Here is a 16,968-nt window from a genome sequence, read left to right on the forward strand (position 1 = left end):
AAGTAAGAATATAATTAAAATGAAAGATCATAGTAGGTCCTGTACATAGGTACTTGATAAAAGTTGAGACGAAAACAAATATCTGTCATTGTCAATTTGACAGTTTAATTTCTAAACAGCTGGTTCTTTGGTGCAACGAAGTACTATTCAAAAACAGTTTTTTGAATAAAAAATAGGAATATCTAAAAAACAATTACAAAATATGTTGTAATAATAGAGAGGACTGAATAATAGAGGCTGACTGATTAAACTATTTGTAAACTTCGCCATATCGTTAACCAAAAATGGATAAAAACAAATTATTTGAAGGCTACGAATTTATGCAGTCAAATTCAACGGAATCAGTAGCTGTGCCTGGCCAATTTTTCGTAGTCCAAGATGATGGAACATTCCTAAGTTAGTATTAATTCAATAAATTAATACAATTTATTTTCGAGGTAAACTTTACACACCAATGTAATGATGCATTACAAAATTCATTATTCCAATTGAAAATATAGAAGGCACCAGTAAATTCGATACTGATCGAGTAGGTATATAATGAAAACAATAAAAAATATAAAAATTAATAGCAATTGTACTTTTTTTGGATTTTCAGTATCCAAACAAATTCAGTATGTAACGGAGGCTCCAGAAACAAAGAATTCGCCAGAATCTTGTTCAGTTTATGAAATTGGATCTGAGCAGTTTTTTGTGAATGTGGATAACTCTTCCAATCTTGTCCCTGTTACAGGTAAATTAACATAAGTGATGTTCTGTATAATAATTAATAGACAGCAATAGGAAGTTCAGCTTAGAGTTCATTTGCCTACTTGTACTTAAACCTCATAGAGAAAAATTAACAGGCTATTAGATGGGCCTTTGACCATCCACCCATTTAATTCACCCTGGCAGCAAGTTTTAAATTTAATCATTAGTGATTTAAGATAAATTCTTTGGATAATGTGATTTAATGAAAATATGTTTTCAACATTATTTAACATTCATTAAATTATAAACAGAGTAATGTTTTTCAGATCAATATGTACTGCCTGAAGGAGATAGCAATTTGTTCACCAATAATTATCTATTGCAAACTGATTATTCAACAAACAATGACCAAGTAGGTACTTATTATGAGTTTTAATATTCTGAAACTGTAGTCAAATATAAATTTTTTTTTTTTTTTTCCTACCTAAGCTGATAGCCCTAGCGGCTATGTCAGCGTAACCCTAACTTTAGTAGGTGAGCTCACGGGGCTCAAACCTGGTGACGTTGCTAACACGAACCCTAGCAAGAGCCGTGCTTCGCAGAATCTACCACCGGATCGGAAACGCGACCCACTGAGAAGATCGGCGAGAAACTCAGTGGGCTGTGTCTGAGAGTTAATTTACTCGTCGAGCCCTTCGTCGCAAGCGACGGGTTCGACGAGAACGGTGACCGGTGCTTGAAGTACCTAAAAGCACCCAAATATAAAAAAAATTACATGAATAATATGTTAAGATTTCTTAATTAATTATTCAAACATGATGGTAGCTCGTACTAAAACTTCCACCCAAATCAGTCACCTTGTTAATTATTATAGCAGTTCTCCATTTGTTTTTACACATTTAAAAGATATTTTCTGCAATTTGTTAAAAATTTTACATCATCTTATGTGAATGAATGAATTATGTAATGAATTTGGCATCAAGCTTAGCCCATATTCAATTAATAAACATGTAACTCACATAAGATAACTTGTGAGTCACGGTAGTAATGTAGTACCAAAACACAAATTTCATAAGGGCGAATACATATATTTTTGATTGTGGTTCTAATTTTGACTGTTTTTATGTTTCATCATCTAGCATCTAGCTGGTGACCATATTACAGTAAATAATGAAATAAATCAATTAAAACATATTATTTTAAACACCTATGTTTGTTTTTTTATGTTTGCAAACCCAATTTTATGATTTTCAGACACCAATCAATGCTGCTTCTGAATATAAGCAAACCAGCCCCCACATTAGTGATACACAGATTAGTAATATACATTTTACTGAAGATAATGCTGAAATAAATGCTGACGAATCATTAAATAAAGCAGCAGACTGTACAGAGGTAAACTTAATACCTTCAAAACATAATTACTGACATAAAAATCTGATTTTAAATTTTATCACGCATTAAATCACTGGTTTTATAATAGGAAATTGATTAAATTACAATCTTTTCAAATAATTATCATACTATGATGAATGCAACTTTTAATTTCATTAAATTTACAGATTACCCTAAATGATGACCAATATCATATGTTGGAACAAAAAGGTTGGATATTGCTAGAATCGAATGATAAAATATTTGTTCTCAACCCATTAGGACTGCATGATATTACAGCTAATAGTTGTAAGTATGATAGGTGTTTAAATTTAAAATAAATCAGAATATTCTAGGTTTTTACTGTTAATTTGTTAATTTCAGCATTAATACAAAAGTTAAGAAATGAAACTGAAAATACTAGCAAAAACGTCAGTCAGTCGTAAGTTTACATGTTAAAATTATTATTAATCAAAAGATTCTACATTAGTGAATGATAATGGAAGCCTTACCTAAAGTGCTTACTACCACTGATTTGGAGTGAAACAAATACATCATTAACAAACAAGCACACAAATATTATTATAATTTAAACTATTATGTAATTTTAACAGCTTTAATCAACTTTCATAATAATAGCCAAACGATTTTTTTAAACTATTTCACAGGTCCTTCATACACAAATCGTTGCAGAATCAACATGAAAACTTGGAAGCTAAAAATGACCAAAAAGCTTTTGAGTTTGAAGCACAAAACGTTACTGGTTTTACAGAATATGTTAAAAATGAAGAAAGCGTTGACAATGCGCCCTTGGAACAGCCAGATAGAATCCAATCTGTTATAAGTGGGTTTCTTTGTTTATATTCATCTATCATAATCATTTAAAGGGGATGTTGTGAACCTCATCGAGGGGTGTGAGGCTATTTGGTTTAGAGCGACATTTCCACTTAATATGCGATATTTATATCTGTAATTAAAGTTCCGTCTTATTTGGTATTAGCATCAACAGTACGATGTTTATAATTGAACTTAATTAAGTTTACCCTATTTAAATAGCGCCGAACCCGCTCGGCAAGTAAATTAACCCACAGACAGAGCCCACTGAGTTTCTCGCCGGATCTTCACAGTGGGTCCCATTTCCAGCATAGGTAGGAAAGAAAAAAATAGCTGAAGAAGTTTTTTATACGATATTTTTTCCAAATTTAACCATTAAATGGCTCTCCTGTAAAATTGCAAAAAAACCGCTTAAACCAAATAGCATTTAACCCCGATTAAAAATTAATGATTTAAAAAACTTAAGGTACGTTTGAAATGTTAAAACATCTTAAGTTTTTTCCAGCGAATTTAGATTTTTTTTGTTAATTTCTTCCTTTAAGTTGTTTCTGGAGGCATTAGTATCAACAACGTAATATGAACGTAAATACCGCCATCCACCTTGAAACATGAGTTAAGTATCAGTTCTATAGTACAACTGCTGCCTCACCCTTCAAACTGGAACTCATTACCATTTCGAGGCAGAAATACGCAGGATCGTGTTACTTATCTGTGCAATCTCACAATACGACCTCCCACCAGTGCGATCAACCATCACCGTTTTCAGACGCAACCACAATACAAACCGATAAATGAATTGGGAGAATTATAAAAGTACATATCTCTATTTGTTGTAACTATACTTGAGGCCTTAGAACTTATATCTCAAGGTGGGTAGCGCATTTACGTTGTTTGATGTCTATGACCTCCAGTAATCACTTAACTCCAGGTGGGCTGTGAGCTATCCACCCATCTAAGAAATAAAAAATAAAAATTTTTTTTTCAATACTACATGACATTTTAAAGGATCTTAATCGGCCTACTGCAATCCGGCCGGCCCGCGAATATGTAGTAAACTTTTATAGTTTCCGGCTTTCTATGGCTTTGGTGATGCCCATGAATAAGGCTAGCACGTATTCATGAAGGATTTCTGGAATAAGCTAATTTAGTAATTTGCTTAATTACGATAATAAGGTTTAATACATAAAAACACTTTTAAAGGTTTTTTATTTAATAAATTGAGCTTTTGAAGGCCTTTTAACTCGTATACATACCTACCTCACCTACGTTCAAGCTCACCGGTTGGTTCGTCACACGATGCCATAGTGTTTTTAAATTATTTTAAAGTAATAGTCTCGAAAAAGCTTATATACCTTGACACTTTGTCTCGTTGTCCAAGCCAATCTATGCTAATATATAAATCTACAGTGGTTTTTACGGATGCTCCGTTATAACTACTGAACCATGCATCCGATTGTTTTGGTATTGGTATCCATGTAGAAAATACATGTACTTAATGGATAGGCTAATATTTATATGAGTGTTGGACTCCCTACACCAGTTGCGGGAGCGTTAATGATGAGAATCTTTGTGGGGGTGAGAAATAATGATGTTAATTTTAAATGCCCAGCGAAGCGGACGGGTACAGCTAGTAATCAATAAAATTGTAGCACCAAAATACTTAGGGCTCTTACAAAACAATTACGAAATGGGAATCAATTTACTTACGTTTTACCTACTTTTCTTAGAACGCAACGACGCAAATCATAATATCTCCGAAACCGAGAACACGACAACAAATGTAAATAACGAGCCACAGGATTATATAATTGAAGTTTTTAAGGAGCCAAACAGCAAATCTTTAAGGATATCAACTAAATTGATTTTCAAAGGTAACTCCAGTTCAGGATTTTTTTTAATGTAGCTGATTTAAATATTTATTTATTTATTATTATTTATAATTTGTATAGATGAGTAAATGTGTTCACTGTTGGTAATGCATAAATGAAATTTATATAGGATTTTAATAATGCCATCGTATCCTTCAGAGGATAATGTCATTGCGAAAAAAGATTACTACTACATATAATTGAGTTAAATGAATATAGAAACAGTGGCCGGGCATATTCAATAGACACACTATATGTGGAAGCCTTGTTCTTAGTACGAGTTTTTTAACGTTCTCGATAGCGTAAAAGTTAACTCAAATTTGTATGGAGTTGGAACGTTTGCCTACGTTTGCCGCTAGGGGCGCTGTTCCAACTGCATACAAATTTGAGTTAACTTCTACGCTATCGAGAACGTTAAAAAGCTCGCACTAAGCACACTGACCTCGCAATGGGGGCCAATGACCTTGCGCACACACTGTGGTAGACCGCGCTCTAGCTGGGCCCCGTCACTCACGCGATGGTGACCACACCGTCTACTGATTTGTAGACAGTAACAATAACCTATTACACCTATTATTACATTCTTTATTGCACTCAAAATTATTTAATTGAAAGTGTAATAAAATGTTATATTACAGAGTGTATTTCTATCTTTTTTTTTCGTGTCCTTATATATAAATAATATTAAATATAATTATATTAATACATTATTTTCACAGACATTCCGAAAAGAATTGTTCTAGGGAAAACGACAAACGGGAAGAGGCTTGTTGTCAAAATGGTTGATCAAGAAAAACCAGTTACTCTTTACGAAAAAATTGTTCAAAATCAGAAAATGAGTGAGTTATAAAATTATTTATACCATCATGAATACGTACATAGTGCTGATAAAGCCTTATTTAAATAGGTCTTAATCGTTATTAACACAAAATACAAATAAATAAAGCGTAAATTAATTAAAGTCTGAACTATAGAAAACAGTGTGACATTTACGCACGGTAGGCAGCAGCTTGGCTCTGCCCCTGGCATTGCTGAAGTCCATGGGCGACGGTAACCACTCACCATCAGGTGGGCCGTACGCTCGTCTGCCTACAACGGCAATAAAAAAAATAGACAGAAAAAACTAAAACATGGAATTTAAAATATTTATCGACGATAAAATCAATATTTCAGACGATACGGACCTGAGCGAGGCACAATTTCTAAGTCTTCTTCAGCAAACTCTGCAGTCGTATCAGAATACGTACTACGCAGACGACATCTCCTCGGCGGACTCCGTCATCACTCAGCTGTTCAAAGTTCCTACACTCCGAAAGATAATTGTTGACCAGAGTGTAGTTATAACCAAGGTGAGACCGGAAATGTTACGATAGTTTAATCTATCAAAGACCAGACCAGTTGAGTACCATTTTCTCCTCTGTTTCTTAAACGATTTTGTTTTTCATTAGCTACAGACGATATTAGTCATAATAACTTTTTTTAAATATATACGTACTTTTTTTTGCGAAAGTTAGTGATAATGCAAGAGAAAATGTATCTAAAGCTTGATGTATCATTGATGTTGGTTGAATTTCATTCAAAACGCGACACTCGAATAACACTATCTATATCTCTATACATATATAAAAATGAATTGCTGTTCGTTAGTCTCGCTAAAACTCGAGAACGGCTAGACCGATTTGGCTAATTTTAGTCTTGAACTGTTTGTGGAAGTCCAGAGAAGGTTTAAAAGGTAGATAAATATGAAATTGCTCGGAATTAAATAAAAATAACAATTTTGTTTTTCCTTTGATGTGTCCCCCGTCGGACGGATTCCTTTTGTTTGTTTTAAGTTTTTTTTACACAAAAGTTTAGGTCTTTTATTTATCGATTGAGGCACTACGAAGTCTGCCGGGTCAGCTAGTTCATAATAAAAATGTAATTTTAGGAAACTTCACAATGGACATAAATTTATGATCTCTGTTTTCTTAGGTAAAAGGCAGTAAGGATGCATCTGGTAAATACTATAAGAGTAAACCAACACTCATAACTGGAAAAGTTATATTGACCAATGATAAATTTGTGTTCGTTCAACTGCCTAATTTACTCCAATTTTTTTTTCAAAAGCCAGGTCAGTAGCGGTGTTTTCTTTAAATTATTGTAAATGACAAGTGACATAAATTTAATGAGTACTAGAGGTTCCGCGGTAGTCGAAATTCGACTATAATTAATTGGAATTGTAAGTTTGTACACTATTATGATTGTATTTTATACTTCTATAATCACAAATTTTGCCAAGACTACACTATAAAAAAATATTAATAAAGACAAACAATCTATTCTCAATTTGACAACAGCCGTCAAGAACATAAGTTTGACAATAAATAGTATGCATGCGTGTGTGCGTCAAATACATGGTATGTAGTGTGCGTAATGTTTTCTTTATTGATTTAATGTATCTTTTAAGCATTATTTTAAAAATTTATTAGCATTGTGCACTTCTTCTCTATATTCTCTATAAGTGTGGAAAATTTCATACTCCTCCGTCCGCGCAATTTTCTTAAAAAGGGATACAAAGTTTTTGCTTCACGTATTAAATATAGATAAAATATTATTTTTAGAAAACAATGACAGCTCTAACTCTAACAATGACAGTGTCGACAAACGAAACGAAGAGATGCCAATTGTTCACATTCACATCACAGAGACGATCGGTGAAGACAACGTTATTCGTGTTCATGTTAATCTGACAAAACGACGTAAGTGATTTTGTTAAAACTATTTTTTTATTTTTTTTATTGCTTAGATGGGTGGACGAGCTCACAGCCCACCTGGTGTTAAGTGGTTACCGGAGCCCATAGACATCTACAACGTAAATGCGCCACCCACCTTGAGATATAAGTTCTAAGGCCTCAGTATAGTTACAACGGCTGCCCCACCCTTCAAATTCAAACCCTTCAAACTAACACTGTCGGGTTCATATTTCGCTTTCGTATATCTCCTCATTCTCAAATCTAGGATAAAAATGGTAATTTTTTAAAATGGAAGGATTGCTGATGTCCTGACGAACTCATAACCATACTAAGATAATATTGTCGTTTTAATATCGTCGCAATTTATTCAGACATTCCGGAGACTTGCTCGGAAAAATAGACAGTTAGACCGATAAAAAAAATAGTTTTAATTTAAGTGCAAAAAAATCATGATATAAGCGCTTATATCGAAATAATATGTTTCAATATTATTTATATGTATAGGTTCTATAGATTTGTGCCTTGTGGCGGCCCTGCGCTGAAGCATCGCACTATATAATATAATATTCGACGGTACTCGCAAAATGTTTTCATTAGCTAATTAAATATAAAACTATAATTGATGGTACCATTTCACTGCAACAAAACCACAGTTGGTGCCACAGCCTTTTTTTGGCGTTTATGTTTAAGCGTTTGTTACAGAAATTTCAGCGGATTCGGTTTTAGATCACAGAAAATTGCGGAAAGAAAAGACGTATGCATGCGCTTCTTGCGCAGCGATATTTGCCACGCCATCGGAACTTACTCAACATCAAGAGGTTAGTTACCTACGGATGCAGGATCGACAAAAAAAAGCGTCATTGGGAGATTACTCGAAAATAATGATAACCATAGATAATAAACTTAATAGAGAATGATATCTATGATCCTAGGAACTATACATTTACTGTCGACTTATTTTAATTAATTTTATTCATCGATGTATGTATGCATTTTTTGATTAGAAAACTCATCGATAGGATTTTCGTCGTCCATTATGTCGAGATATTAAGAAAATTTGAACAGGTACATACATGTTCAGGAATGATTTACACGCTCTAATAAAATACTTTAAGAAAAATTAAACTCACGAATTAAAAAAAAAAAAAGCGTAATTATTGGTTTTAGGCATTTGACAATAACATTTGAAACTTTGACCTCATGCCTTAAGGTGGCGGCATGTCTACAGGCTCAGTGTGCTTAGTGCGAGTTTTTTAACGTTTAGTTCATATTTGTATGGAATGACATCGCTTGCGTACGTTTGCCGCTAGGGGCGCGGTTCCAATTGCATACAGAATTGGCTTAACTTTTACGCTATTGAAAACGTTAAAAAACTCGCACTAAGAACACAGATATGTATATCTATTTAAGCTTTCAATTTAAATTGACAAATTAACATAAATTGACAAATAAACAATATAGGTATGTAGGTCATCATTCATTCATTATTTCAGGCACAGTGTACTGAAACTGAAGACAATTTAATGATTGACACAGACGGCATGAACGATACCCAAGAATACTATTCAGTCTCTAATAACGGTAAAAAGAAAATGTATAGCTGCCTACTGTGCAAGGTACGTCGTTTATTTTTCACGGCATAATTCAAAATGCTTTTACGATTTAATCTCGTACCTACTTCATTATTGAAACGAAAGGCACGATTTCCGATGTATCATATTTTGTAAAAACCTATCTACTGACTTACTCATCATAACGAAACGCACGAAGAGTGAAGCAGTGCCCTTAGTGCGAGTTTTTTAACGTTCTCGATAGCGTAAAAGTTAGCTCATATTTGTATGGAATGGGTTTGTTTGCCTACGTTTGCCGCTAGGGGCGCTGTTCCAACTGCATACAAAATTGGGCTAACTTTTACGCTATCGAGGACGTTAAAAAACTTGCACTAAGCACACTGGTCTCACTTTGATTTCAGGTCACCTTTCCCAGGTTCAGCAGCTGTATGAAACATGTAAAGTCCCATTACATTACTTCAAATAAACGTAAATCGGATAATGAAAACGACGACGAACATTCGGCTTCAAAAATTGATAAATCGCAAGTTTTCAAATGTAAAATGTGTCCTGCATCATTTTTCCATCCATCGACATTATCGAAACATATAGTCACAAAACATATTAAATTAAAATCGAGTTGAATTTGATCCACGCTGTTTTATTTCTAATCCTAAATATTTTCTAGTTTATACAAATGTCAATTAAAACTTTCTAATTCTGCAGTACATTTTTTATGTTTTTACGGTTTTACAAATCCTAAGTTGTACGAATGATAGAATACATACTTTAGTAGGTACTACAAATGTAAAAGTGTGTTTAATTGTCCTTCTTTCACGTCGAAATTAAGCAACTGATTGACATGATTTTTTTAATACGCTTTTATTAGCTTCAGACGTATGTATGTAACGGAATCTTTGAACATGATTTTGACCCCCTTCAAAACGTCGGGTTAACTCGAAAGGCATACCTACTTATTAAGGACCGATGACAATTCAATATTTAAAAAAAATATATTGAAAAAATTGAAATTCAGCTAAAAAATGCAAAATATATAAATAATATTTTAAAAAAACTAAAAAAATACGCTTTTATAGAAAATCCAACCAAAAAATAGGAAATAAATTTTAATAAATTTGAATTAAAAATGATGTAAGAAAAAACGATTTTATTGTAAAAAAATGCGTTTTCCTTAAACTTTTTTTAATCCAGATTTATTTATTAAAACTTAGTTTCAATTTTGTAGTTGGATTTTTTATAAAAGCTAATTTTTTTTGTTTTTTTTAATTATTATTTATTAAAGTTGCAGTTGATGAGAATGACGTAGGCAACCCTTTACTTCGACAAAACTTCTCATTAAAGGTCACCAGGTTTGAGCCCCGTCCGCTCATCTACTAGTTAAGGCGACGCTGATATAGCCTCTCAAGGCTATCAAGAAACTGATTTGAAGAATGCAAAAGCCAATAAACCTCGTTTTAAGGACGACAGCATCCATATCAATTGTATCTATGGGCTTCGGTAACGACTTAACACGAAGGCTGCAATGTAAACCTATATTTCCAGTATGTTAGTTTTGCCTTACTCTTCTAGGTTCATAACAGTTCACGTAGAACTATTTTATAAGCAAGTAATTACTAACTTTGGCTTTTTGATTTTGATTTTTTTCCTACCTAAGCTGATAGCCTTGAGAGGCTACATCAGCGGAACCTTAACGAGTAGGTGAGCTCACGGGGCTCAAACTTGACGACGATGCTAACACGAACCCTAGCAAGAGCCGTGCTTCGCAGAATTTACCACCGGATCGGAAACGCGACCCACTGAGAAGATACGGCGAGAAACTCAGTGGGCTGTGTCTGAGGGTTAATTTACTCGAGCCCTTCGTCGCAAGCGACGGGTTCGACATCACATTTTGGATCCCTGAATACGCCACATTAACATATCTTCTATCAGGGAAAGTAAGAAGAGGAAAACGAAAAGTTTGTCATTGTTGTTAGAAAAGTTTATTTAAAATAATTCATCTGAAAATATAGTATCTAAATCATCCAAAAATTCATGATCATTCTTAAAATCTGTGCAGGAATCAAAAGACAGACCTGAAAAAAAAATGTAAAATAATTATGCAATTTCAAACAGATTAATTTCTTTTCTTTTTTTTATGAAAAACATACCATTTTGTTTTTGTACACTTTTTATCACAGTGAAATCTTCATCATAAACTATACTATATCCATCAGGCAGGTTTTGTGAATTATCTTTCAAAATAACTGAGCTGTATACGGCATTGATATTACTCAAGGTAATGTTCAGATAATGCTTTTTAAAAGCACTCCCTGTTGTGAGTACTGTTGGTTGATGCAATACCAATATGCAATACTCTGAAACAATATATGGGGAAAACATAGACCATGCATCCCTATGCAATGTACACTTTATTGATCCTGAAACAAAAACCAGTCTTAAGTCACCAAAATAAATTCATTTAATTTCATATTTAAATAATATGTAAGCAAAAACTAATAAATAATTATGTTTTTAATTTTATTTCTTCCCAATTTTGAGAAAATAAAGGTTTGTGATTCTGGCCTGTACGCAGCTGTAAGCTACAATTACTTCATCTGTAGTAAGTGTTCTGTCACTATATTCCTAACTTGTTATCTTTTTCCAATTCCTATCTATTATTAGTGATGTTGTGAGCCAATACAGTTCAATGCCAGTAGTTAATCATAATTTAATTGTACTGTTTTTCTAACCACCTAATGCAGGTAGTCCACTAACTACCATGTTCTCTTGAATTTTACTGCACTTATACACAAAACACTACTTGCAACATGGTATGGTCCCTATTTGAATTTGTAGAACAATACCTGTTCTACAAATTCAAATAGGGACCATACATTTTAGATAATAAACTAACCAGTTCTGTCTCTCAGAATTATTAACGGGTCAGTCACTGATCTATCTACACCTTCAATAAATGCTGCAACTACTTGTGCTTTTCCTCTTCTTAAATTACCAGTATGAGCTTGTTGTTTTATTACATTGATTGTGTCTATATTGTTAAGATTGCACTTCATTTGATCATCATTCAGTCTCTTCCACAGTGGAGAATCAAATAAATCTCTTCTCAAATTATTTTGTGTGAAATCAATATCCTGAAAATGTATTCTTGATATATTCAAATTATTTTGTTAATAGTACCAACTATCCACACTTACTAATAGAATAAGGACGGTTTCTATGTATGATGTGTGATGATTTTATATGGAATAGGAAATACTAAAATAATGAGTGAGTACACAGTGAGAACATCATACAATCTCACTGCACACCGGCATTTACAGTAATGAAACAGACATACCTGTGATAATAGTTCCAAGTGACAAATACTTTCGTTCCTAGTTTCTTCTAAAGTTTTACTTAGTAATCCTGCTGGTCCTGGAAACTTTCGTTTTCTACTTTGATCAAAATGTGACTTTATAATTTTTCTTTTTGAATGTTTCGAGAATGCCTCATTGGTGGACACTGTTGATGCATTGCATGTTTGCTGCTGAGATATTGATTTCGTGTTATCGCTTTCTTTTAATTTGCATAATTTTTTTTTCGGTGGGGATTTAAAGTTTTTGTTTGCTATACAATTTTCTGCCTGTTCTTCGACATTCATTTGTGCTTTTTTTTGCGGAATAGTTTCCGGAATATCAAATTGCGATAGTACCTGTAAATTATTAGTACCTAATTATTGTATTCATGCGATCATAATAATTAATGATCGTATATGAGAGATAAACAAATATGCAATATAAATAATAAATGTTTAACAAAACATTTTTTTTGTTATGCCTACTTATTGCTGGTAAACTGAACTAGCTTCATCTAACGTGATAACAACAAATTATAATATCTACTATGTAATATATTATTTTATAACGTTACCTCATCGAAATCATCTGATTCAAACATTATAACAATTTTAATTACATAAATTGTGCAGAGTGTATTTTTCTTGGTTTCAGAAGTAACAATTGAAGTATGCCGTTAGAAGAGTGCAATTCTTTAAAAAAATCAAATACTTTTATTGCAGCTCTAAAGGATTTTTACCTATATTTTTAAATTATTTTCATGGGTTTTACATATATTAAACATATAGACTGTCATAGACATTTTTTTGGTACAATTTTTCCTTATAAGGAAAAGCAAAGGGATCTAAGCCCATACAGCCTTAACTGTCATAGACAATGCACTTAATTAAAATTAGAATTTATGTACGATCTATGGCTTCAATGTCTTGTTTTTTTTTAAGATTTTAGAACTGGTAAAGAGACCGTTAAGCCAACTGTCTCATAGATATTTCCATACACAGTACACTTCATATTTATGTGTATTATCTACGAAAATCTTTTGAAGGCATTGAGGGGACTTTTTGGCGGGAAAGAGGAGCAGAAGTAAGGAGCACCATCTCAAAGCAGAGCAAAGTGTCTGCTGAAAGAGAGCCAATTAAGGTGGGGCCATAGCAGCAAGTGAAAAGATTTTTAAAACAGCACCATAAACTATTACAATTCAAGCACACTTCAATTTGCTAAAAACCGTTATATTCATCATATCATTTCGACTTCCTACGCTATATTTCGGTGAATCGTCCAACAATAACGTGTTGTTTACACGTGGACACTTTTTCAAGTTGTCCGCTATACAAGATGATGCTCCTTACCTCTACCCTTCATAAAGCGAAGGCCAAAAACGTTAACAAAATGAGATCTACTGCTTCGACAGAAGGCGGTAAAATCGTAAAGAAAAATTAGATATACTACTACTAATACTACTCATTCAATTCTACACCTATGGTATAGACGTTGCGACGATTTGAACAAGCATAGGGGTCACCGCTTATAAAGCAAGTCATATGTTTAAATTGAGCAAAATAGAGCGGAATGAAATGAGGTGATTATTATGAAATTTGTTATAGCATGAAATAAAACGAAGTTAAATCAGATTTAATGAAAAATTTTGGATGTGATCACTATCTAAAGTAACCCTCTTTCTTCTCTAGTATATACACGTTATTTATTGGGTTGAGATTACTTAATAATAAATGACGACGTGCCGAAAACCAGGTATGGCAAAAGCAAATTAGCTCCAAGCATACAATTGTATCTATTAGTATTTATTAAAAAACAGTTAACTAAATCCATACATATATTATGATCAGGAGATTACTAGCTCGAGTCGTATTTTATCATTTTCATTTATTAGATTTTATATTAAAAAAATATGTATTCAACTTAATTAAAATTCTAAAATTTGCAAAAAACATCTGTAAACTTCCTTACAAAGAGTTTACAAACGCTATGCTTCTTTTTAATGCATAAATGAATGTGACACTACATAAACTGACGATTATAGGATTATATTTTACAACTGTCTATTGATTCTTGTGGTGTTTTTTTAGTTAATAGTGATCTAAAATTAATAGTAATCATTTTTTCGACACAATGGCAGTTCTCGATGCTTATAATCCTCTTCAAAATGTATCCTTACGATTCAATGAAGATCAGCTACAAGAAATTGGCGAGTGGTTTGAGAATAATGCAAAACCTCAACTAACCAGTACTGATGGTGATCCTATCAGAGCGATAACAGTAGACAAATTCGTGTCTTTCTTAAACCTTAAAAAGTACCAACTATTCCTAACTAATTTATCATTAATTCAAGAAAAACAATCCTACATTTTATACTAAAACTAATTATTGATTAGGTTTCATAGAAGGAATTTCCAATATCCAAGTTATGCAGAGGTAATGAATGAAGTAGAGAGATTAAAAGCTGGAGCATTACGACTATTGACTAGAGAACAAATAATTTATATGTTGAATAAATGGGTTCTAGAACCGGACATAAAACATGAATTGTGTTTAGCTTTCAAGGTAATTTGAGCCCGTAGCTCGTAGCTCGTAGCATAGCTTGGAGCTTGGACAGATAACGCACACGCTTACAGGAATTATTTTATAACTTAATCCACTGAAAAAAAATATATTTAAGGTTTTCGACACAGAGAAAAGAGGTTTTCTAGAAATTGACGAACTAAAAACAATTGTAACAAGCTACGCTGAACCATTCTCGGAAGAGGAGACACGTGAAATGCTACGTGATGCAAATGTCCATGGCGATGGAAATGTATTTTATGAAAGTTTTGTTGAAAGCCTATTCAGCGTTGCTCCTGAATTATATGAAATCAAGGTTAAAATATAAAATATAGTCAAGAATATGTTTCAAGTATGCAAACATAACAAACTGCTTAACTTTTCCAGACAGACTATTTATACGAGGACCCTAATGAAGATCCATCGGTTCCCCCTGAGCCTGTTGTTGTAGAAGAACCTCCACCTGTACCTGTTCCTTTACCAATTAAGAAACCGAAAAACAAAAAAAAACAATAACATTTGTTCATCTAAACCTATTTTTAACACCAGTATGATGTGTTTCGTATACAAAGTAGTTTATTTAACGGCTTTATTTTTAGAGAAATCATTGAATTAAATTTTACTTTGAATATAGTACTATGTTCAAGCTTTAAAAAAATTTACATGTAAGTACTATACGGTCTATACCTACAAAAAAACATTTTTTGTAGATACTCGCACGCCACCTTTCTTTCGCTGCCAGTACTTTAACAGAAACGGGGAAACCTTGACTGAACTGCCAACATAGCTGTACCAAGCTTAAGTTTAAAGTATGGGAGTAAGGAGGACCATCTCAGTAAAATATAGTAAATCATCTCATAAAGTGTCCGTTGAAAGGGAACCAATTAAGGTGGCGCCTTAGTAGCAAGTGGTAAGATTTTAAAAACAGCGCCATGAACTATTTGAGTAGAATACTAAATTGAGAAGGAAATAAATACATAATTCCTACGTAAATAGTATTAAAAACAAATAGTTGAGATTTTAAATACCGCACTCTGTTTAAAACTGCTTTAATCATATCATTTTGATTTCTTAAGCTAGTGCTATTTCGGTCACTTTTTAACTTGTCCCCTATACAAGATGGTCTTTCTTAATTCTGTGGTGCATAGTTTAAAGGACCAAACATTTTTTTTAGAGATAGATAGACAAAAATAACACAGTTCAGTTGTGACTAACATTAGGTAATAAGTATCTTTTCCACACTTATATTTAATATGAAGTGGGATATTTTTTTAAACTCCTACTCTTGATCTTTACGCAGTAGAGAATCTATTCTACGAGCAGTACCTAAAGCGCATCACTCATACAGTAATCAAAGAAGCGTTTATTCCTCCTATTATACCTACAGACAAAATCAGTTGCGAGCAAAGAATCAAAAAAAAAACAATGAGCTACTCTTTTTAGGAAATTTTTTTTGGGCTGCGTTCCTAATCTTCAGGAGAGCCCGGGTTGAGGAGGATGTGATGTATGACGATGTTGAAGCCTCCCAACGACTTCCCTATACTCTTGCCCAATCTCCGACTGAGACAGATCCTCGGCGTGATAGGTCGCTGTAGACGATGGGTAGGAGGGGCGACTGCAGTCAACTTGGCAACCACATGCGCGGTACACCTCAAGGACGCCTAGCTGACGGAATTGTCAGCGAAATGGCTCTACGTCGCCCATCTCGGTCAGCACTGGTGTTCCGGCATAACCTGTTGGAACAAAACCAGCCTGCCGGATCTGAACGCGATACACTATAAACTGGATCTCTTGGGACTGGAACTCTTGGATCGATCAACTGCAGCCCGTTAGAGTTTTAAAAAAGCATTGCATTACATTTGTTAAAAATTCTAATAAACAAAAATTAAAACCAGCATATTTTATTATTATTTTTTAATAAATGTCCTTTGGCGCACTAAATGGTCAAACCTCTATTAACAATGGGTTGAAATGAACTTTTTTCTTAATGCAAGCAGACGAGAAT

General features: G+C 33.4%; 3 protein-coding genes across 3 annotated transcripts; 2 read left to right on the forward strand and 1 right to left on the reverse strand.

Annotated features, from left to right (window-relative positions):
• The first annotated feature begins 91 nt into the window (after positions 1-91).
• Positions 92-9,698, forward strand: LOC114251844 (uncharacterized). Its single transcript, XM_028186241.2, has 15 exons — positions 92-396; positions 599-733; positions 1,017-1,102; positions 1,945-2,085; positions 2,253-2,373; positions 2,449-2,506; positions 2,733-2,908; positions 4,626-4,769; positions 5,486-5,605; positions 5,940-6,115; positions 6,738-6,876; positions 7,367-7,504; positions 8,201-8,316; positions 8,992-9,114; positions 9,471-9,698. Exons 1-15 carry the CDS (start codon positions 285-287, stop codon positions 9,690-9,692), a joined length of 2,007 nt encoding a protein of 668 aa, XP_028042042.2. The 5' UTR covers positions 92-284; the 3' UTR covers positions 9,693-9,698.
• Positions 9,699-11,025: 1,327 nt separating this feature from the next.
• On the reverse strand, positions 11,026-13,227 carry LOC114251852 (uncharacterized). Its single transcript, XM_028186247.2, has 5 exons — positions 12,979-13,227; positions 12,407-12,760; positions 11,963-12,200; positions 11,217-11,486; positions 11,026-11,141 (listed from the first exon to the last, which is right to left on the reverse strand). The coding sequence occupies exons 1-5, from the start codon at positions 13,003-13,005 to the stop codon at positions 11,053-11,055; spliced, it is 978 nt and encodes a 325-aa protein (XP_028042048.2). The 5' UTR covers positions 13,006-13,227; the 3' UTR covers positions 11,026-11,052.
• A 1,262-nt stretch (positions 13,228-14,489) lies between these two features.
• LOC114251855 (uncharacterized) lies at positions 14,490-16,857 on the forward strand. The gene is made up of 4 exons (XM_028186255.2): positions 14,490-14,716; positions 14,798-14,966; positions 15,082-15,279; positions 15,351-16,857. The coding sequence occupies exons 1-4, from the start codon at positions 14,535-14,537 to the stop codon at positions 15,477-15,479; spliced, it is 678 nt and encodes a 225-aa protein (XP_028042056.2). The 5' UTR covers positions 14,490-14,534; the 3' UTR covers positions 15,480-16,857.
• The last annotated feature ends 111 nt before the right edge of the window (positions 16,858-16,968 follow it).

The sequence above is a fragment of the Bombyx mandarina genome, chromosome 03 (genome assembly GCF_030267445.1).
Source record: "Bombyx mandarina strain Sakado chromosome 03, ASM3026744v2".
Classification (NCBI taxonomy): domain Eukaryota; kingdom Metazoa; phylum Arthropoda; class Insecta; order Lepidoptera; family Bombycidae; genus Bombyx; species Bombyx mandarina.